General features: G+C 49.4%; 2 protein-coding genes and 1 long non-coding RNA gene across 6 annotated transcripts in view; 1 reads left to right on the top strand and 2 right to left on the bottom strand.

Annotated features, from left to right (window-relative positions):
- The window catches only part of LOC105276886 (inositol-pentakisphosphate 2-kinase), a 71,693-nt gene that overhangs the window by 19,626 nt on the left and 28,446 nt on the right, over nucleotides 1-23,621 (bottom strand). For 2 of the 4 annotated variants that reach the window (XM_011334870.3, XM_011334871.3), the window contains one exon: nucleotides 754-961. In XM_011334870.3, coding sequence (XP_011333172.1) covers nucleotides 754-945 — 192 coding nt within the window. In that variant the 5' untranslated portion in view covers nucleotides 946-961. Of the gene's footprint in view, nucleotides 1-753; nucleotides 962-21,426; nucleotides 21,841-23,621 lie in introns of those variants that run through there. The other 2 variants (XM_011334872.3, XM_011334869.3) reach the window with 2 other exon arrangements.
- Nucleotides 968-5,087, top strand: LOC105276883. Its single transcript, XR_893499.3, has 3 exons — nucleotides 968-2,344; nucleotides 2,426-2,723; nucleotides 4,515-5,087. It is a non-coding gene; the product is annotated as an uncharacterized LOC105276883 (long non-coding RNA).
- Nucleotides 7,298-17,318, bottom strand: LOC105276884 (protein BTG2). Its single transcript, XM_011334868.2, has one exon. It carries the CDS (start codon nucleotides 14,021-14,023, stop codon nucleotides 13,433-13,435), a length of 591 nt encoding a protein of 196 aa, XP_011333170.1. The 5' UTR covers nucleotides 14,024-17,318; the 3' UTR covers nucleotides 7,298-13,432.

Below are 23,621 nucleotides of genomic sequence, written 5' to 3'. Positions count from 1 at the left end.
GCGCATTTGCGCGATCCGCTACTCGCGCATAAACAGCACTCTCGGTCGCAAAGGTATCGAGCGTTATGAAGCGGTCCCTCTCCGTTTTTCGCCGACGCTATACTTACGCGCTTGTAAAGCCTCGCGAGAGAAAATTGATCTACTTGACGCCACGTAAACCGCTGGATATCTGTAAGTGAAACACCGCGATCATTTTCGCTGCCGTTCGTGTATCAGGCGCAATTTCGAAAGTTCCATTTACGTTAAAAAGGGGAGAGCGGAAAGATCCCTCGGCAAAGATTACAAAATAGAGCCTACTGCTTCCGTCGACAGCCCAACAAAGGCAGGTAGCTGAATCAATGACGATGTCAGGAACATAAAGAGACTCGACTAACGAAGTTGCGAGGAGCAAGGGAAGAATTCGAGTGATGGGATTGAGAAGAGTCTTGGCTGCGTCGTATCGCGAGATACGACGAGAAGGGTGAGGTGGGGCCGAGTTTATCCAGGCTTTGTCTTTCAGTCGGAGTCGGGAAGATCTTTAAGGGAATGATTCTCGAGGGCTCGTCAGCGAGGTTCGCGAAGCGTGAAAGAGGAGTGAGCAAATAAGAGGAGCAAAGCTCGAGATTTCTTAGTTGCTTGAACGTGCAGATCTCTGGAGAGTTCCAGTTAATGATATACGTACATCCGCATGTGCGCGACGCATTGTTCGGCAATGTGGACTGATAAAAATTCGGTAAAAATACGCGAAAATAAAAATATGTATTACCAACTTACATGTGGCAACGCGATAACGATATTGGCGTTTCCCTCTCCTCTATAAACCGTGTCGCCTATCGTCAGTGGTGTAATGGGCAGACCCGTCTCGGAATCGAGTGGCGATTCCTCCTTCGAATCTCTGACGGGAGCTGATACCGGTTTTAGGAAAAACATGTTGGCTCTCGCGCGGAATCCCTCTTCGCTTCTCATCGTTTTATCGCCAGACCTGTAAAACAGAGAGAGAACATTTGTAAGACAAACAAATATCGAGAGAAAGAGAGGTAACTCAATAAACAACGATTCCATTAAATTTTCTGAAGAAACTCGGTAGATTTCCGCTACCAAATGATATTCCTGAATCGTTTCGGTCGGATCGCGAGCGGATTCTTGCGACTCGATCGCCACAAAAGTGATTAGAAAGGTCTCTCGCGCTATTCGATATCTTTATTAAATGCGTATCCCTGCTGACGTAAGTCGGCGAGTCGCGCGACCATGCGGGATTAGCAAGTCGGTCAAGATTTGCGCAGCCGTGACATTTCTTCGGGTACAACTTTGCCGGGCGATAGCGGCGGCCAGCGATCCGGGAAGAAAAATCGCACGCCCGCGGGAGCCGGTGAAAGTCGAGCAAAGGCCGCGTTTTGCATGTATAATATACGTGTATATTGCGAGCGAATCGCGCATGATCGCGCGACACCGCTCAGAATTTCGCAACTCGACAGGGATCGCGATCCGTTGCTGTTAACCTTCACGGAAGACCTATCACCGTCAGAGGCTTGACCTTAAACCTAGCAGGACCGAGGCCTAATCTGTGACTTAGCGAATAGTCATCGAGTCTCAGCATCGAGTCGGTCGGCGTACAAATATAGTCTTTGCTTCTTTATTTCACGTCATATCGCCTAAGCGGACGCAAGGGTGCATTTCGTACCTCATCCCCGAGCGCAAGCTGGCAAGACAATTATGCCGGTTCCGGAGCGAGGTTTCCAATGACGTGTCATCGCACATGCAGGATGCTAATGGAAGGGTCAGCGGCGTAGCAAGACTTTCTCCGGCGTTACATTTACGAAACGTATTTCTGCAAAATAATTGTGCGCGTCGTTCGCGCCTTGCCGCATTGCGTTACATAAGCACCTCGCTCAAAAGTACAAATTTCTCACACTAGAAACCTGCCTGCCTCGCCTTCAGACCCGTCCGAAGTCTTTCCGGGCCGTAGTGACGTAATTAGCTGCTGCCAATGACCACGTAATTGCGAGGAACGCCATCCGCGTGGCTGGATGCTCGAACAGGCGTATCATTGTTGCTCGTGCAGAAGAAACTCACGGATCAACAGACACCGAAATCAATTTATTTTATTGTACATAACAGGTGTCACCGTTCGTTTGCGATGAGAGCCGTACTATCGCATGACGCGCTATTACTCATCGTCAGGTGACGCACACTCTTACGCTAGTCTTTACGTTCTGATAGATAAACGCTTCTTGCGAGTAATGCGACTCGTTCGAGCATAAAAAGTTGCTTTCGGTGGGAAACGGTACTCCTGCGGCGTTTCAGCCAAGATCTTCAGGAGCATCGGAGATTTCGCTCTGAAACGACACTGGAGCGAGAAGATGAGGTACGCGGGAATATTCTCCCCTAGCTGATACGATCGCCAACGTCTGTATTGAAGAAACGAGTAACCTGTTGAATTTTTCAGACGCGTCAATCTCGCCGCGCGGTAATCACCCGAGCAGCAACGTGAAATGAAAATACCCGCCCATAGAGTTCTTGTGCAATCAGAGACTCAAGCCTGATGGCCAAAGGCATCCAGAGGATTTAAGTCGAGTCGATTCGATTCGACTGGAGCGTTCGTGCTTGGGAAACGACACTGCCGATCGGTCGCGCTTCGGGCACTCGCGAAATCGCTATTCCGCGCTCGCGAGTGCTTCCAGTGATCGCTCTGCGCGGCCACAGTCCACTTATGGTATACTCCTAGACGCGAAACGATGACTCATGTGAGTGAAGTCACCTGTGCACGGTAATAAAACGGAATCGCGGACGCGAACTTTCGAAAGCGCTGACGAGAGCGTGTCAACGCTCAGAATGCAAATCAAAGTCAGCTACTCAAAATCGTGACGTCAGAAGCGCGAAAACCAGATAAAAGCTGGAAGAGCAGAGCTCGCACTCGAATCAATGATCCCTCCTCGACGAAACCATCATCGCGACCAAGCAAGCTCGTTGCGGATGCTCGTTTGCTCGATAATCATTTTACCCGGCCACGTATTGTTCCTTCGGTTCTTCGCTTCTGAGGTCACAATTGAGGATAATTAGGTATCGCCGGTATTTTAAAGACCGGTCGGGAAATGCGCCTCTAGTAAATCATCGTACCTCGTTTGAGGATGTTTGATACGCGTACAGATAATCGCGGCATTATCGCGATTCGCTGCTCAATAACATTCTGATCGTGGAATAAATTACGAGGCGCGGAACGAGTAATGATCATCCATGGAGCGCTGATGATTGACGAAGGCTACGGCGTGACTGCGCCTCGATAATTAACGCGGAACGTTGCGTTTGATCCGCTGTACGTTTAACCGTTTACGCCGTGAACTCTTGCTCGCCGTGCGTTTACGAGCGACTGGTTACAAACGACGAGGAAGACTTCAACATCGTCTTCAAACTGGAGCGAGCAGCAACAACTCATACTCGACAGTGACGTTATACATTTCCCAGTCGCTGGCGGCTAATGGGACAACGCTTCTTCTTTTTACCGTTACCTTAACCGCGGCGTAGCGGCGCTCGCGTCGATCGTTTAAACGATAATTGTCGCCTGTCCACGCGTTCGGCCACCTTAGAAAAGTCAGCAGGGCGTCGCGCAAAGCGATAATCTCGTTACAAGGCCGGCTATCCTATTATACGCGCTTCGTCATACGAAGCGAAGCTTAGGAGGCGGCAGAGGTGTGATTGCTGTAACGCACCCCGCAACCGCTCCGCAGTAGCTAGCGGAAACCTGAACAACAACACACAGTAACTGCGTATTAAACGTAACGATGTTGCGCGACAAGCGGGTTCCACTTTTTATCCAGCTGATGCTAATGTTCCTCTTGAATTCGTTATCGCTGATTCCTATCGCTATTTAGATACGCGGTATCGGAATAAATACCCGTAGCCTTCCTAGTTCAGCCTCTGATGCTCGTAGCTGGCGGAGGACACGCCTGGAACAGTCTATATCGCGAGTATCTTTAACGGCACTTATACTACATATTGCGCTGCATATACGTATGTATGCCGGCGCATTTATAGGTACAACGGCGAGATGTTGCCAGAACCGAACCGTCTTATCCATTTTCGCGTAAGGTTAACGACCGCCGGGCTTGCGAGACCCCGAGCGGATCAACGAGGGTTTGCACGCGACCGTACACGTTCCGCATACACCGGCGCGAGATGCACCAGCGTAATTGGAAACGCCGCGTTTAACGTCCGCCGGCGGGCCAAACTTCTCGGGGACCATAAAGCGCCATGCTCCTGGATCGATTAACCCGTAAATACGAGCGTGGGATAATTAAAACTTTCCAATCTCGCTGTATCCCGCGCACTTCAGAGACTACTGTACTACGGTAGCGCAGAGAAAGAGAGGAGGATCGAGTCATGAACGCGATCAAGCCCGATATTGCTAAATCTTTCACGACGATACGATGATCGATCTCGATACTAACAATGGCGACATTTCGTCGTCGAGATTTGTACATTTATATTTATCACAAATATCCGATCGTATATAACAACTAGCCTTCCGACATTTTCAGGGCATTAATCCGGATCGAAGAGATCCGTCTGGAGTGCCAGAGACTCGTGAGACTCGCCAATTCGCCAAGCGCGCTCTCCGACATTGCGCAAGAACGAGATCGCAAGCCGAGTACACTCGACGTGGGACAATGCGCTGCATCCCAAGGCAGGCAGAATGCAGCGGGGAAAGAAAAAAGCGTCGGCGACGGCGGCTTGGCGTTGCTTGCTGATGATAAGAGGCGGAGCGAGTGACTGAGCGAGTGCAAGAGAAAGGAGGCACGAGCTAGGGGGTGACGGACGACGAAGAAAGGAGGGCCCTGTTCCCTTCGCCGCGGCAATCGATAAGCGCAATTAAGAACCGTCTTTGAAATAAACGAAACAGCGAGAATGAGGGTTCCCCGCTAATGATGGGCGGAGGAGGAGGAGGAGGACAAGGAGAGCTCGTTTTGCTTCTCGAGCATCGCCAGCGTTTCGTGCACCGTTCACTTTGCTCGACCGCTGGGCGAACCTAGACTCCCTAGTAACTCTCGTCTGCAAAACGACAACTCTTCCCGGTACGAGTAGAACAATAAGAGGCAAAGGTCGCTTATTGCTCATACCATTTCGTCCGCTCTCGTCGTTTCTCCGCCTAGATCAGCTCCAGGGTGATGGCTCGTGCACACGTGTGTTGGGCGCGGATGGACGCCCAAGATCGCCCAGCACCACTCTCTTCTCTCTCTCTCCCTCCGTCTGATCTCACGGTTCCCTCGTGGATTGCACGGAGGATCGCGGGAGGTTCACCGCGGTGAATCGGGCTCGGTGGAGTCGTGCCGTGGTCGAACAACGGCGGTCTCTTCGAGGCATTACGCAATGCTGCGGAATGGCGTGCTGTTGGCAGGTAACAAAGTGTGATGCAGAGCCACGGCGAGGAACGAGCTCGGCGAAGAGGTCGCGCGGAAGAGATTGACAGAAGAGGATGCCTCGGGCGGGAGAAGAGATAGATGGAGAGAGGAGCAAGAGAGGTGGAGCCGAAGAAGAAGGGAGCTTCGTGTTGAACAGAATCAGCAATTCTAACTTATATACAAGGGGGCCACTAACCGTCGAGCGGGCCAAGCGAAGCGACATCAGGGGGCCGGGGCAACAACCGACGTTGACCTCCACGACACAACCATGATCGGTGGTTGCGATGGTCGGCGGCGACGGCAGTTTCTTAGCCCGACGACTACTCTTCCTCTCGAGCGAAATAATTCGCCGTCATTTCGCACGCCCCGACTTCTTCGCTCGCTGCTCGCGCGAGACCGCCTCCTCCTATCTGCCCCACATCGCGTCGGGAGAGAACCCGGGAAACCTTATGAATGCCCGATCAGGTTGTTGAACCAAGTCGCTCGAACTGGGAGGACGCGGTTACGACGACGACGACGACGATGATGGTGATGATGATGACGATCACGCTGCAAAGTATGCCTTTTAAGCGCGATCCATTAACCTTTCCCCATTCCCATGAAATGGAGGAACTTTGACAAGCGCAGGGTAGTAGTAAAGTCAGAATAGCGAAATCGTCAGCTCCGTTACAACGTTACTTCGCATCAGCGCTCCCTAGTCGACGCGAGAAGGCGAATGCTCTGAACACTGCACCCAGCATAGTTGTTCCATTTCGCTGATTCGTAGTTCATCCTTATCCTTTCCTGGAGGATGAGCCGGATTCTCTTGAAAGCGCGCGCGCACAATCTACAAAAGTCGCGTATCAAATCTACTCGATACCGCTCTTCTTCTTGGTACTCGTCGCAACACGACGACGTAGACCTCGATATCTCACGTCGCAGAATCAGTGTCCGCTCGGTTATATCTCGGTTATACCGGTCGTCTACGATTAGCCATCGAGGCTTCAATTAACCCTACAGTTAATTCTCGTTTTGCCCGGACCGACTTCACGACCGTCTCTCGTCGCGAAACGTGCGCGATAGACACGTTGCCTCAACACGTTCGTCGCAGCACGCCAGCTCCGTTAATTAAAGTCCCAACTCGCTTCGGAGAAATCGAAAGATGAATGCGAACGTCAAAGGGATCAATAAAGTTTCAAATAGATACACGATCGTGCAATTTCCATTCGACACCTTTGACAATATCACCCCAATCTGTTCTTGGCTAATGACGCGCACGGTTTTAATTTCAAACGCGTATCGTTCAATCATCTCAAAGGCAATGCCGAGATTAGCTACATCGACAGTCGCGGAGCATGATTGCAGCTGAAAAATATCTCTCGATTTCTTACGTATCTACGCTCCCATGTTCGTTGATACGTGTAAAAAATATTGCGTGCTTAATTGCCGTGCGAAAGTGTTTTTGCGAGAATGCAGTCGCGCTATGTGTAAATCGACCCGCTCCGACCGGAATGATCGGTAAATCATCATCAATATTCAGTCTCGTATCTATTAAATAAACATCGCTCGCGGAATCGTTGTTTTTTTTGCGAAATTTCTTTGGCAAACAAAATTCGGCGCACCGTATATAAATGCCATGAATAATTCGCGAAACTCCGCAGACATCATCGATGCGAACGGCATCGTTATTTTAAAAGCATTCATGTATTTGCAAAACTTATCGCCGAGTCCATCAACACCTGCGAAGTAAATTTGAAAATGCCAGGATCGATCCGCGCGTCAACAACACGTCCGGAAACGTAGTTCTCGTAATATTTATTAGCAATCAGGCCATTGCATAAATTCGCACGAATTTCAAGTCATCGCAGACAGCAAAGGACACGTGAAGACACATGACAAGGTGATCGGGATGATGGATGGCGAAGTGACCGACACAATTCTTCTTATATTCATGAAATTTCATAAGCACGAGGCCTTTTGTTTTTATTATCTCTGTACAAAAACAGTCGAAAAAATTATAGATTTTCTTTGTTAAAGATTTAATTTTTTCTGGAGCTCACGGCATATGTACAAGCGGGAAATAATAGCCATCATAAACCTAAAAACTAAATATAATTATACATTGATATATAATAGATATAATAATTATAATTCATTATAATTAATAATAAACCTACGAGTCTACAGATTCGAGTAGTTTGTTTGTGTTCGTGTACCGCGCATGTACTGTCGTTTTGTATCCGTCGACTTGTGTGTGTATACACGTGTGTTTGTGTGTCGGGTGTACAGGTATACTCGTGGACATGCGTGTGTAGACTTGTAAAGCGAATTTTTATACAGAATTTATCGAGTGGTGTCTCGCTCGCAGTCTCGACGCGCAGAAACGAGTGGTCTTTTCATTTTGCGCTCTCCCGAATCGCTCTCCTCAGGTGCATCATGCAGGGCCGACAGGAGTCCTCACCGAATTCGGATCTCGCAAGACCCCGGGTCACCGTTGTCTCATTCTGTTCAGTATTGTATAATCCGGTTATGCTAAACTAAGATTGTTCGCTAATCGATATTCGTCCATATAATTCATCAGCAGAATCACATTATGAGACCCGTGGCCTGTCTCGACCGAGTTGAGCACCCCTGTCAGGCCTCTTCATCCTCACGTGCGCTCTGTCTTTCTCTCTCTCTCTTACTCTATCTCGATCTTGCTTTTTCCCTTTCGTATTACTTGTCTGCTCATCTTTTCATTTCCTTATTTCTTTCAACGACAACTATTCCCGCATCGCGCTACCATCAAGCTGTACTTCATGAAGAATCTATCATTTCTTTGTATGTCACGCTCGCGCTCGCTCGCTGCCTCCCCTCTTCCATTTTTCGCAGTAAACGAAAAACAATTTCTCCAAAGAAAGGGAAAGCACTCGGCGAAGAGCCGGCCCTCGAGTCCCGTTTCTTTCGCCATCGCGATTCTTTCTCACGCCAAGGAGGAAGAAAAATCAAGAATATACAAAGAGCATTAAATAATAGCGACGACACGCGCGAACGGCAGAGGATCAGAGTGTGACGATACGATAAGTTACATTACCCGACATTATTATAGACTACGGATTACCGAAAGATACGCTATCAACGGTGACTCATCGCGGCTGAATCGAACAGGTAAATTTCAAGCTGACGCAACGAGAACAATCAAGACGACGATTATGGAGGCGAGGCGTTCCCGGGATCAGAATGCAACGTGTCACTCGCAGTGCTACAAAGAAACTGGAAGAAGTCGGATTTACCAACGTCGATCAGCACAAATTGCAATTTAATCGATTTCTCGTCGTCTCTTTCCAGCAACTGCGTCACTGGATGTAACATAATAGAGATGAAGAAAGATGATGAAATACGAGTAACGTTGGTTGAGTCCACTCCAACAGATACAGAGAAGATACATCGTCTCTGTCTACTCTATAGCAACGTTGTCGTTAACACGAGATACGTCACGCTGCTCAACCGTTCGTACGTGTCGCATCGATGTGCTGACACCACCATCACGTTCCGAGTAATTATAATCTCAGTAATTGCACGTTTTCTTGGAAAAAAATAGCTGGTCAAGTTTATCGCATTCCTTCACTCGTTTCTTTCTTTTTTTTTAAAGCAAGTCACGAAATCGCAGAACCGCTTGGAGAAATTTTTTCCAGACCATCCTACAATCTTATTGCAAACTTCCAATCGAAAAAGATTCCCCTTCCCCCTGTGTCCGTCTCTCACATTTCTCTCTTTCGCTCGTCCACTCGGCCACACAGGTTGTACGCACACATACACATAGAGACACATTTACATGCATAAGCTCTCTTTCAGCCTGACACACGCTCTCTCTTTCATAAACTTTCTCCTCCCTTTCCTCACGAGCTCTCCTCTCTCGCGGACCGAATCATGCTCCTTTTTTTATGATTTATCTTGATTTTGTCTCATTTTATTTAAAAAAATACTGAATTAGTAACCAAGCTAAAATCACAGACTTGCTGGTGCCTTGTCCCAGCGGGTTTGTACAAATTCTTCCTGAAGGACACTATATATATATATGTATGTATAATTACAAGATGTATATATATGTATATAATATTATGTATATATAATATATGCGCATATATATATATATAGTAATTACAATTTATGCGCGAAGTAAATGCACTCTCTCCTTTCGCTCCGTTTCTCTCTCTCTCCCTCTCTCTTGCCCTTTCTCGCTCTAACGCACCCTCTTTCTCTCTCCCTTTCTCGCTCTCCCTTACAGCGTTTGTTGTTATTTATAGTTTCATCCGCGTATGTAGTGTGTTGTGTCGTGTATGTGTGTATATGCGCGTATGTACGTGTGGGAACGGATAAACAACGCGAATTGTACAGGATAGTAGACGCAAACGAGCGCGCCCTTCTACAGCCAGCGTTACCCGCGATGGAAACCGAAAACCAAGGGAAAGGAACGTGTCTTGTCGTGCCGTCGGCTAGGTATAACTGTCGGAGGACAACGTGGCGAGATCTCGCCGCCCAGCTCTCGCACTTTCTCCGGCCTCGTCCCGCACTACTTTCGACGGACTATCGGAGATCGGGTGGTCGCATCACAGCCGCCGATATGGACGTTCAATTGTGCTCTCCGATATGTAAAAATGAAGGAAACAATATTCCACCTCCTTCTTTCTCTCGCGCAAAGTACAGCAAAGAACTCGAACCCGCTCCAATTCTGATGTCATATATAGCGACTCGAAATAACGAAGGCTTCTGTCAGATCGATCGATTCGCCATTCGAGGGTGTTGACGAATATACACGGCCGGTAATCTGTGATGCGAAGCTCCAACTACTTCGCGGCCCGTTACATATGACGTCAAAACCGAAGCGTCTATTACAAGCGAGAGGTGAGACTGGTTTCGTCCGCCTCGATTGCAAGCGTGCTTTTCAACGGTTTTAAACGAGTCGTCTGTTCGTTACTCAAGCAGAGATTGCACTATTCGTTTCGGCGACGAGACGAGTTCTCGCAAACTCGAACGACAAACTCACGATTCCCTCTCAAACTTTCGCCCGGATGGGACTCGGTTTCCGACGTGACATGTGACGTGTAAATACGCAAACGGATGGAGTACGGCCTGATTCTGATTAAAACACAAGACGGATTTCAGCCCTGGTCCAAACGACGACCCGATTAAAAGCGCGAAGCGCACGCGTGCCTGCGAATGAAATTTTCGCATGTGTTACGTAATACATATACATATATATGTGTGTCTCATTTACATGCCGGTATGTATGTATAGTAAGCGCACACGCCGCTCGCGTTTAGGTCGTACATACGGTGTGATTGCTTATATTGTCTCTCTATTCTTAGTATAATCACAGACATGGTTTCTATAATTGCTACGTACAGGGCCTTCTCTCGTTCGACGCCGAACACGTTAGATCCTCTCTTTCCCTTCCCTCTCGTATTATCCGTTCGATCTTTCGAAACATACACAACACGCGCACATACGTCACACCCATGTGCACGCACGCAGTCACGCACATACATATGGTATGAACATTCGTCTCCCTTTTATACGCTCGGAAAAAGAACTGATGAAAACTCGTACGGGCGAAGATATAAGACGTTGAAGAATTCAATTTGAGTGTTGGGCGCGGGACTCGAGATCGCGAGAGATACTCATGATTACGCGAATAGAATCGGTTCGTCAAGTAACGGTAATTGAACAAATCTCGATGCTGCGCGAGCACGAAGCAGACACGTGACTAATCGAGCGGACTCGATTATTATTATTATTATTATTATTATTGTCGGAATGCGCGAATAAACGGGTGGGAAGCATATGCGAAACATCCAATCATTCTCTTTTACTCTCTTTTCTTCTCTAACACATTCACACCCACACCCACACACACATACATTATCTCTCTCTCTCTCTCTTTCGAAATCATTCTCGATCATTCCCGAAACGTCACAACACAATCATACGCCATGCAATTCACTTTCCGAGACCGACTCTCCATAGCAAAAACACACCCGTGTGCCTTCCCGTGGATAAAATCACAGCAATTTTATACACCGTTGTGTTTTCTCTCGCTTTCTTCCATCTCCTCTCACGCGAAAAGATAATATACAATTCGTCGGTGTGCACACGCCCGGAGACGATTTCGCGTCTCTGCTTCGTCCCCGCGCGTGTACACGGTGCTCTACATACATAACGCTTATATATATATATGTGTGTGTGTATATATATATGTACATATAAATTCGCGCGCTTTTGTGAAATTTGTATGTGTGTATGTGTGTATGCACATTTTTGGAATTTCGTCTTGAGAGTCCTATCGTTGACAATCGCTGTCAAATGGCCGAAATGCATAGTTTTCATTTCACTATTTGGAGCTACTCTCGAACAATAGAACAAATTTTTGCCTCAAATTTGTACCTTCGTTATCGCAATGGCGTATCATCGATAGATCTATAGAACAGTGTATACTTGATTTTCTCAGAAAATTATCTGATAGATGGTTTTCAGTGTTACATCGCATTGACTATGTTTTTTTCATTTTCATACGGTTTCTGGAAAATTTACGTTAACGAAGGAAAAATTGGATGACTCGACACGCTCAAGAATCGTCGTTGCATGCACGTGTCTTTCATTTCCGCGTAAACTTGTAATGTATCTGTGTCTCTGTGTGTATGTGTAACTCGGTGGTAATTTGCATTACAGTGAGAGGTTCAAGGAAATCCTCGAGAATGGAGAACGATCGCTTTTTACCCGATTTCTTCGTAGTTTCCTCGAGACCGTGCAGACCGAGAGAGATGCCGAGTATGAGAGTAGGCAAATTTCTCACAAGAATTGACTGCGACCGTTTGCTCCCTTCTCGCGAGTCTCGCGTGCTGTAAACACACCCATCGATCGGTACGCACGAAAACCTCTCAACTTCAAATCTCCGACGGCAAGGTACGTGGAAGAAAGACGCTTGGTTGTTCAAGAAAGATGGTTCAGGAGAGAATAGGAGGAGGAGAAGGAGGACGCAAAAGATGGAGACTATGTGTAATGTTCCGTGTGTGTGTGTGTGTGTCCATTGAGTACAGTTCCTTTACTCCCTCGAGAAGAATGTAGCACGGAGGGTGGCGATGAGGCTGGCTGGTCTTCGTTGTTCCTCCCTCGCGTGGCTGCTGTTGTCGCGGGCGACACTCCAAGGTTCACGCGGGTGGAGGAGGTGCTGAGATCAATTGGTCGGCTGCTGAGAGAGCTCCGTTCTTCTTCCTGGTTGCAGCGCCGCGGCGACAGTCGTGCGCGCATCCCTTTCCAGCGGTCGAGATTCGCCCTCTCGATGACGGGACGCGACCGATGACGAAATCCGAAAAGAGAATCGACTAGTCCGTGACGCCACGACGTACCGCTCAACGTACGTTCTTCCTCTTTCTCTTCTTTCTTCTCTCCCCACACGCCTGTTCTTCTTCCATCTTACGTTGTTTCTTCTGCGCGACGGCTCGGACCACTCGCCGAGAATACGTGGATTTCTTTCCTCGTGGATGTTCTCTTTACTCGCCGTATCGAGTATCCTTCGCGCGCGAGGGGAGAATCGGGAAACGCGAGACTGGACTAGAGTCGTTCGAGTCGACCGACGGCGCGTGGACGAGCTCGCGTTCCCGACGGATGGACTCTCCCCGTAGCAGGAACTCGCTCGAAGGAGGGACAAGTGCGACAAATCTGGCGGTGTGTTGTTCGACGTTGGATCATCGATCAGGAGGCTGAATCACGGAGCTCCGTTTCAATACAAGAGACAAAGGGGGAGAAGCAGAGAGAGAGAGACACCGAGGGAAGCGTCGACGGGGATCCGACTCTTCTCGTTGTTGCCTGTTGTAGAGTGTCTCTCTCTCGATGCACCGAAGGACGACGAAAAATTAAAATGAGAAACGCGAGGAGCAACGCACGCACGTTTAGGGGGGTGGGAGAGTCCACGAAAAGTCGGCCGCGTGCGGACCCCATCAGTCCGACGCGATGCGGGATATATATCACATATCACGAGATACACGTGCGCTTTTTTAAATCGTTTCGAAAGCGTGGACGCGAGCGGCGAGTCCGAGGATTCAGCTGGAGACGAACGCAGCGATTTGCTCGCTGAACTGCGTGTGCTCCAGCAGCAGGGAGTCCTTGCAACTCTCGAATTGCTGCTGTTGCTGCGGCTGCTGCTGCTGTTGCGGCAGTATCGGCGCTTGCTGATGTTGCGGCTGATGATGATGCTGATGCTGATGTTGATGCTGGTGCTGATGCTGATGCTGATGCACTTGCTGCGAAATGATCTCCTCCGGTTTCTCAGGCTCGGTACGTTCGTACAGCACGCAGATCGAACCGTTCTCGCCAATCCTGTACGAAACCTCCGACGGGTCGATCCACATAGTGAGCTCGCTGGGGAACAGACTGTGCAGCACCGTCGGCAGGAGACCGACGTTCGCGCCAGCTTGCGCGATCACCGGATCCATTTTGCCGTTGATGCGTATGCAACGGTAACCGGAGCCGCGATTCGGCCGATCCGGGAACCAGTGGTCCCGGTAACGGTGGCGCAGCACCTCCGTCAACGATGTCTTAAACATCTCCAGTTGCCGCTCCGACAGCTGACCCGCCTGCAGGCGCAGCAGGTGCACCAGAAAATCCGCCGCCGACACGATTTCCAGTCTCATGATCGATGATGACCCAGGGCGAACACGTCGACAACGATAATACGGAAAAACGTAACTCTATCACGGTGGGACGATGGTGATCGTGGCGATGCGCGGGTAGCGAGGATCCACCGCCGATGACGCACTCCGTGTTGCTCGGATACGCGAGCACCGTCTCTTTCTCCCTCTTCCTCTTCCTCTGCTTTTCGCTGTTGCTCTCCGCGGCCCAAGAAGATCCGGAGAGGCCAAAGCGCTCCAAAGCGTCGTCTACGCGCTGGCGAACGCGATCGGAGATACGCGCGTGTCACGGGTCACGGCGCGGCGATGAATAGGCTCGACGACGGCGCTGATGCCGAAAGAAGCGCACGGTACCAGTCACCACAAAATGGCGTCGTCGCCACGTCGCTGCGTAGCACTCTACGGCACTCGTCGTACGTCGTCGACCCTCCAGCGCGATCGAGCTAACCGCCGGAGCGTCCCTCGAGGATTCTCGTCGATGGCGACCCGGCGCACAGTTACGAGTGTACGCGAGGATCGATCTACCGAAAGAGCGTATGCGCGTCGTCTCCCGGCGCAAACTGGCCTCGCCGACTACTCGTGCTCGCGTTCGCGATTCTATCGTTGGCGAATCGTACGCCCGCAGGCTCGATTTCGTCGCGTTTCGTTTTCTCACCGAATCGACTTGGACGTACCGATCGAGGACTTGGCTCGATCGACGATTCGATATACCGGTCGAATCTCGGACTGGATTGGCTATCTTCCCGAACCTTCCAAAACTTGTTTTTCTCTCCCTTTCTCACTCTCTTTCTCTTTCCTTTTCCGCTCCGACTCCGCAGACTGGCCGATAAACCTTCTCACGATGCCTAAACCGACCGACAGTTCTATCCGTCTCGCGGAACTCCCGCACTCATCGATTGCCGACGACTTTCTAATGGCAGCGTTTGCGACGACGGATGAGGTAGCCTCGTCTCTTTGTTCGAGCAACGTCGGATGGGGGATTTGTATCGCGATGTCGGCCAATCGAGCGCCGACGGCGCCCACCGCGACGCTTTATCACGTGATCAACCCCTGCGCGCAATGCATGCGCGTGGTCGCAGCTGCGTCCCGAATACGGGCTGTCTGCGTCCTCAGGGGCTCTCAATCGACCGCTCGTTGCAAACCGAGTGAAATATTATCGTGCAAATCCAAATCCCAAACGAGTTCGTTGTGAGCACCGAACTTATCCACTTACGTTTGCATATAATTCAGTTATCTATATTGTACATGCAAAACGGATCTGTATCGAACGCCATTATTACCTCGTTCACGCAACCGAGGCAAACTAGCGTTTATGGTCGACCCTTGCCATTTTTTTGCTATTTTGTACAGATTATAGGATTTATTATCCAATTAGAAGGGATGCCTACAACGAGATATATGGTGCTTTCTGGAAGGATTGGATATTTCCCCAACAATGACCGTGGTTTTTTCAGGTAGCTCCGTAAAGCCATAAATGCTCAAAACGCTCAGTAGAACATTGCATCGTTACAAACCAACCGTGAATGCGATGCAACCTATTAAAGACTACCTCAAAAATTTGTAGATTATAATATTATTTTCATGGATAGATTTGTGTATTCCAATACACAACGTAGGTTTGTGCAAACAATTTTATCAATAGAAAAACAAGTAATAATTTACTCGCGTGCATTCTACGCAAAATTCCCAACGCGCACGGTCAATGAAACATTTTATTTGCTTTTATTTTACGATCGCAGAAAAACAGTGAGACACAAAGACTTTTTCCACTGTTCGATTGATGCGTCCAACCACATCTGATCGTGAGCACCACTGACTCCACACGCTTTTAAGTATGAACCCGACGAAGGAACAAGGGAGCAGGGAACCAACGCTGCCGACTGCTAGAAAGCGCGTGTATTACAATATGTACGACTATTTGACGTAGTCTTGCGACTATCGAGGGCTAGCAGCACGTAAACCACTATGCCCAACCCGAGATTTAGCCTGAAACTCGAACGAGTTGGCTGGGGTAAAAAAGCCCGACCCCGTTCCCGCGGAGCCCTTTTCCCTTAACCCTTTGACGTGCAAGTTTTTTGTACCCTTTCCATACGCTTCAATCACGAGATGGACGATGAGAGAGGGTCGATGTGAAAATTATTTCGTTCGCTTGTCTTAATTGTTTGCCCTTAATGAATGGCGTTTGAAAACATCTTTGTCCGCAAATTGAGTATTCAACAAAAAATAATATGCTACACGTAATGAATAATATATGTAACAACAATATTATATTGCCAAACGGAAAATTGAGCAGAATCAGTTCAGTTGTACGGTTCAATGGTGGAGTTTCGCATGGTCATTTTCATCGTCAAACTACGAAATTCTGGCCCACCGGGAGGTGAGGCATCCGGAATCCGACGCATCCTCCCTCGCGAAGGTATGAAAGCGGATCTGATTTGCCAACCGCGTCGCTATGTAGAGCATTTCACTCGTAATTCCGGGAGTTTGCCACTGCCAAGTTGGCAACTGAGTACCGATCGATAAGCTCGGATTATCGTGGCCGGCTTCGTTGGCCCGCGTGCGCCGCGCACCAGCCGCACGTGAATTTCCCATGTTTCCGGGTTTTTGGCGACGCAAAAATCGTCAATTAGTAACTTGACGCTTTGCGTGGGGCCGTAACTGTCGGAAATCCGACAGATCAACTTTTGATCGGCGCGCTGGCCGTTCGATTGCCAGCAGACTTCGTTTCTGTGCACAAAGAAAGCTGCTGAAACAGCGGAATATCGCACGTTCGATGATCAAAGGTGGCTACATGTCGCTTGTCGCAGAACTGGTTAATTTTGCAATCAACGTCTACCGCGACGCGTTTTATCGTCCGTCGCTGTATCTCGTCGACCGACCGCTTCCGTCTCCACGCGCGTCCTGCTGCGTTCTAGTTCTTATTACGGCGCGCAAAAACATGAAAACTGCCCAGTCCGCAGGTCGCAATTTCGCGAACGCCTGGGCCCGCTGAATAATTTCTCAATGATGAAATCGTTCGAACAGGACGCCATGTTACGAAAATCGTCGGTCGATGCAGAAGTGAACAGACACCAAGCTTGACAACGAGAGAGTGTCTTTCGCGAATAGATTCGTCGACTTTTTTCCATTGCGTAGCGCTATGGGAAGAATTTGTCGATCCGCACAAGGAACGGCACGTCTCCGCGTATTCCAAGCGCGAGGAGAGCGAGAATGAGCGCGCCATGCATGGCGGACGAAATATGTCGGATGTGCAATTGGTCGGGAGGGTTTCGGAAGAGGGCCTCCGCGCGGAGGGGTGCCGTATATTCAAATTACGGGGTGACCCTTCTCGAAAACTTGACGAAGGGGCGAAGGGGAGCTGGAATTGCCGACGGTGGTGTAAGCCGACATGGCCTCGCCGGAAGGTTCTCTAAAATCAATAGGGCCGGTTCGGGCCTCGCGCGTTCCGCATTCTGCCCGCGTGGAGTTCCGCTTGAAAATCCGTCGGCCGTGATCCCCGCGGTACCGCCATTCACTGCGTGTTTAAGTTGCTATGCGGCGCGTCGCAACCCCCGGCATCAGGCATATAACCCCGCCATTTGATGAAATCTCCGGTGAGAACGTGAGAAACTCTCCGAAATCAGACGTGATATTTAATCGCGTGACTCGTGTAAGCGTGATTTGCTTCGAATTTTATCGAAGAGGGACCACGCGCCTAAGAAAACCAACGAACATGATGCACAAGAACAATAGCCGAAAAATTGCGCGAATCTGGCAATGAGTTTCTTAACACAACGTCTCGCACAACGCCTCTTCGCGTATCACCTTCGAGTCTGCATTTCACCTATGGAGAGGTTTAAAAGATTTATGGGAGCGATGACATAAGAGCATGAAGCGCACGTACAGCGACCAGACGGGTTCGTTGGCGTTCAGCTCGATGGCAGACGAGGGCAGTTTTCTCGCCGCGAAAGGCTCGACTGCGAGCAGCGGGACGAGCGAGGTCTTTTTCTTCGTGCGCCTGGTTCCCTACCACACGCTTTTTCACTTTACGAGGGTTACTCCCGTAAAGGCGGCATATGCCGTCCATCCGCGGCGGCCATTTCACGTGCCGCGCGATATAATCGACCCGGCCTGAGCGTCTAATTTGGAACTTTCTTCCTCGAACCGTTCCCACCGAGGAACGTGGAATTAGAAGACGCCAGTAGACCACGAGCTCGAGCCTGAGCGATCCTGAGAAAATATCGGTTACGAGACGAAACGAGGCACGAAACATATGCAGAATCTCTCCTGCAAAAGATGAAGAATGTGTCGATCGTACAAAGAGAAGCGCCACTTGCATTATTCTCGCTACAGAGTTTCGTCCAAGATTTTTACGCGGAATTGCAGAGAGAAAGAAAAAGTACTCCACCTAAGAGAATAACTTGCATTATTCTCTTAAGAGATGAGGCAAGAGCATCGCGTCGAGAAGAGCGCACGTATCGTCTTTTACCACGGTGTTCCTGAAATTTGCATGTCGGGGACGCACTGCCTCGCTTGTCCGTGCTGAAAGACGGCACTGTCTCTACGAGTTTCTCGCCCGCATCCTAGTAACTCTATCTGAAGCCGTGCATCTGAACCGCTCCTCGAAGCGGCACGAAGCGAAGGCGGAGCGCGAACGGAGGCCAAAGATCGACGAGCCTGGAGAAAACGGGGATCTCGATTCCTCGACGGTCGTGCGCTCGTAACGTGGAAAAGTCGGCGGATACATAAGCGTGTACTTAAAAATCACGATAAATCTTCGCGGAAGCTGCGCGGAACGGAAGAATAAGAAGATCTTATCAGCGAGAAAATATTTGTAATAATTTGTACATCAGTGTAATAAAACAGCGAAATTAATGTTCGTTAATCTTGCTCATTAGCATCTCGGAGCGACTTTGAAAAGTTGCTCCTAGTCATGGATGCGCGAAGAACGACGTCTTCTAACGAACAATCTTGCGAAACGTTCGAGATCCTTTGAAAAGCCGTACACGCGATATCGCGCGGCGAATACGTAGGCACGGCCGCTCGGTGATTTGCTAACATCAGGGCCATCTAACTGTTTTGTAGAACCATCCTACTTTTCTTTCAACGACGGGCCGCGAGGTGCTCAACCACCGTCTATGGCGGCCACCCGCTCTCCGATGAAAAAGGAGTCGACGAGCGCCGCGTCGAGATGCCCTTCTCGTGCCCTCGCGCGACACGGCAGTGCCGCACGCGATTGCACAATTTCAAACTGCGGGCGTTGAGCGTGCTCGACGCGATTCAAACTATTCTTCTCTCCTCCACGGAGAGATACGCAAAATTATTACAAAATGATGCGTCTCACGAGTGTGATATTCTACAATCTGGCTTTTCGCCATTCTAATCACGCCGTTTTGCTCGCGCATCGGGTGGTCCAAGTCGAAGAGATTGCGATTTCGCGAGCAGCCACATTGTGTCCGGCGAAATTCCCATTTTGCGGCAAATCGAAAGCAGGAAAATACGGATCCGGGGCCAAAGAGCGCCGGAGACCGGTAGAGAAACCGAGAGATCGGGATCTCTCGACCGGTCGTGCGGTCGAAAATGGAGCCCCCGCAGCCGCCGATCGAAGGAGCCCGAGCAGCATCAGGGCCGGCTAACTGTTCGGTGGTGGCCCCTCTCTCCCACCCCCGCCGCTTCGAGCCCTCTCTTGCAGAGTCCTGCCTCCCTCTTCCACTATCATCGCCGGGAGGAAACTCGTCGTTCTACTTTTTTTTCTCCTCTCCCCTTTCTCCACTCTCCTCCTCTTCCTCCACTCTGATTGCAAACGGTGCTCACATAGTCGCCGTCATGTATCGCGATTGTAAACCCCGCCGCCGATATCACAAATTTTGCAACAACGAATCGGATGTCCGTTCGATCATAAATTCTCCATCTCACCTCCGCTCCTTCTCCGCGCTCTCCCTTGTTGCACGCCGATCTCTGAAATAACGACCCGATTTCTTACCAAGAGGCCTTCGATCTACGAAATCGCGCTCGGAAAAACGATATACTCGCTCGCCCGGGTCGTAAATCATTCGCGATCACGGCCACGGCTTCGCCGTGAGTTCAATCTGCCGAACGGTAAACGTGTAATTGCGAAATTAACAGTACCGCACGCTTGCAGGAGAAGGAAGATGCGCGGGGATAAAAACATCCGACGAGATGCTCGGCTCCGCTTGCGGATTTAAGAGCGATCGCGTTAGTGACATGTCGTAAACAATGTCGTCGACTTACGGTCGATTTAACGATGTAATCTGCAACAGTCCCGAAGGCTGAAAAACTAGTGACCCAGTGTCACATAAAGCGTTTTGTTTGCGAACGTGTTTATTTTTTGATGCTGGTGACCGCGAAATTGACGCAAACGTGCCAGCAGAGAGACGAGTGGTCCGAAACGATGGGGGATATGCGGAAAACGCATAATTCAGAGAGAAACGTACGTATCCAGTATCGGAGACCGAGTTGGCGCTTTCCGTTTTCGATACCGCGAACGAGCTTACATGGCGAAATTAATCGCTCGTTTCTATTCGTACGGCGACACGCGAATAAGGCACTGGTCCCGATAAAATCGAGATGGAATCGACATCGCGAAGGCTAATCGTGTGTCTCGCTGAATCGCAGGCGTGCACTTTATACGCGAGACTTTCTCTCCTCGCTCTCCGTACTTAGATCGAAACTTGGATCGAAACAGCGGATAGCCGGATTGCGAGCAGGCACTCTTGGAAAGTCTCGATGACAGTCCGCAGGCGGTACTTTCCGTTAATCCGGAAAACTTCCTCGAGAATTTCGAAAGCGAGAGAGCAGCCGGGATTAACGCAAGCGCGTGTGAAATTTTTCGCTAAACTCCGCGTTTTTGCCAGACGGCTTTAATAATCTCGAAACGCGCAGGTTTCCTCCAATTAGCAGCATTCCCTTGGATTACCTGGATATACTTTCGCAATCGTCGAATGCGACGAGTACACCGTCTCGGTACGCGTGTGCAAGGGAGATTGTCTTCCTAGGAAAATACTGTTAAAACGAAATATACGAACGCGAGGAAAATGCGCCGGTGAAAAATGCCCGTTTTGTGTGCCGTCGAATATCTCTCACACGCGGAAGGAAAATTAATTTCTTCCTGCAAGATTTTCAAGAATGTGGCCAATTACGAGAGGCCAGAGAGACAGAAGAGAGAAAGAGAGAGAGAGAGCATGGGAGGACGCGCTTGTTCCCTGAAGCGAAGGAGCGGGTAAAAAACTACCCAGCCGCGCTACTCCGCTTGAGAGGACGAGGCCCCGTTATCAGGATGGATAACGGTGATAATAATCCATTCCCAGCGAGTCATTTATTAAAAGCGTTGCGCTAATGCGACGTGCATGAGAACGTGCGGATCGGAGCATCAATACTAAAGCAAAAAAATTGCATTTTCTAATTACCTCCCCTTATGGATCACAGCAGTTTTATCTATTCCAGAGGGAACCCGCCCGGGAAACATGAGCTAAATCTTATTCTTCGGTGCTTCTTTCTTCCATGCAGCTAGAAACAACAGTCAGTCTTGCCGATTGTGAGAACCAACAGCGCGATGAATTACAAGCGAAGCACACACGACGCCGAACGCAGACGTGAATTATCCTTCATCCGAGGGACACGAGCGATACGTAGCAACGTAATCCGTAGAAGCAATGACACAGAAGCCGTCGGTATTCAAAGTAATAAGCGGATAGGGCAACGAAGACCTGCAGCTCGTAGGCGCGCAGAGGCTCTTCAAGTTACCATGAGGAGACAATCATCGTTGTCGGGGCGCGTTGCCGTTATATTGCTTCAACCTTGGCTCGTATTCGGCGCGTACTTTACGAAGGCAACGATACACGAGGATTTAATAGTCACCTCTAACGCGTTCGAGACTCTCAGCGATGGAGACAATGATCCCTCCTCCGTTGACATGGAACGTGACCTCCATCTTAAACACGAAATTCAGATCATAGTTATATTTAGCGGAAGAGCAACAGAGCCGAGTACTCTAGCTTGTTATTCATAAGCTGCACGGATCTCCAACAAATAATGCAACCCGAAAAAAACAGCTGGCGATGTATAATAAATGCAGAGTATGTCTGAAAAAATGGCGCGATTAACATTGTATAAAATATTAATTGCGCGTGCGCATGATGGTGAACGTTCCGAGCACCATCGCTGACTGTAAACCGCCGCTGGCTTAAACGGCTTGCATGCGATCGATGTAAGGTCCTCTCCCCGAGATAAAAAATAATTAACCCACTTCTTGGACACGCAGGGAACTTGGGTAAGAAAGAACTTCTTAGTAGTTAGTGGAGCTGCTATCGGTTGCGCAATGATTTATGTAGACAGGAACACGGCAATGGCGCGGCTGACTGTGCAGCCTACAAGCGGAGAAAATGTTCACCGCAGCGAGCAATTACACGTGATAAATAAATACTTAATCATCAACTTGAACGGCATCAGCCATCACACTGGACAATGCAGAACGCTCGAGATAAAAACATAAGATAAACATTAAACGATAAAGGTATGGTAAATTTATAACTCGCGATTCCCGAATCGTGCCACGTTTAAAATACCGGTAAAAAATCGATACGGGGAACCGATCTGACAATGATTGAGTAATAAGGAAGACGAAATTCCCCATCGCGACGCCGTCGCAAACGGGATCGTCATGAGAGGGGTGATCGTGCACGATCGTTCGATTAGCGTTTCGAGGATTCGATTATGTCATCCATGGAAATTGGCTGGAACGAGCTCTCGTTCGGTGCAATCAATTTTTATTATTAATAATTCGCCATTCACACCTCACGTGAGCCCGTGACCTATTGCGAACCCTTCCCGTGGCTCGTTTGCGTCACGTGTCTATTTTATGCGGCCTGCTTGTCGCGCCGTCGCAAAATCGATATTCCCGCAGGGGATTTATTTTTAAACAACCGCACCAACAAACGACGATGTTCTGCCTATCGGCGCGCGACGGGAATCACTGCCGCCAATTTGTTGCTCGCAGGTTACTCGTAAACAAACTCGACGACGTGCACACACCCGACAAGAGGAGGTTGTGACGCGCGATGCGACTTGCAATCTACGCCGTAACACTCTATTTATCGACTAAGGCGCGTTTTCTAGAAAAATTAAATCGATCACGTCAATCGCCACGTGTGGCAAGCGTTCGTTAATTTTCAAGATATGACGCGGATACACGATCATTCTCACGGCCGCGTGAAAATCTCTTCTCGGTGATTCAACCATGGTACACGGCAATAAGAAGCGGGAAAAACGGACAAAACAGAGTGCGGTCGTTAAGTGCACTGCGATGGCGGTCGACGAACTTGGAGCAAAAGGTTCCGCGAACCCGCGCCGGGCGCTACCGACGCATTTTACCGCTTTTCCCACGGCCCCTGTGTATTCTGTCCACCGTTTGTCGTTTCAATCCCGTCGCGATAGCGGAAGGAGGCCGAAGTCGTTTCGCGAAAGAAAAACTCACGCCAACAACGACGACGATGATGACGACGACCACGGTTCGGTCGATCGTTGGAAATGCTGAACGAGGAACTTAGAAGCGGGTCGTCGAGCATGGAATTATTCAACGCTGCATCGATCGCTACATCGTTGA

This window comes from Ooceraea biroi, chromosome 3 (genome assembly GCF_003672135.1).
Source record: "Ooceraea biroi isolate clonal line C1 chromosome 3, Obir_v5.4, whole genome shotgun sequence".
Taxonomy (NCBI): Eukaryota; Metazoa; Arthropoda; class Insecta; order Hymenoptera; family Formicidae; genus Ooceraea; species Ooceraea biroi.
The sequence above is the reverse complement of the archived record's forward strand: the minus strand, read 5'-3'. Positions and strand labels throughout refer to the sequence as shown.

Excerpts from the sequence above, each read along its gene's own strand:
- LOC105276884 (XM_011334868.2), bottom strand. The coding sequence starts at position 14,023 with ATGAGACTGGAAATCGTGTCGGCGGCGGATTTTCTGGTGCACCTGCTG.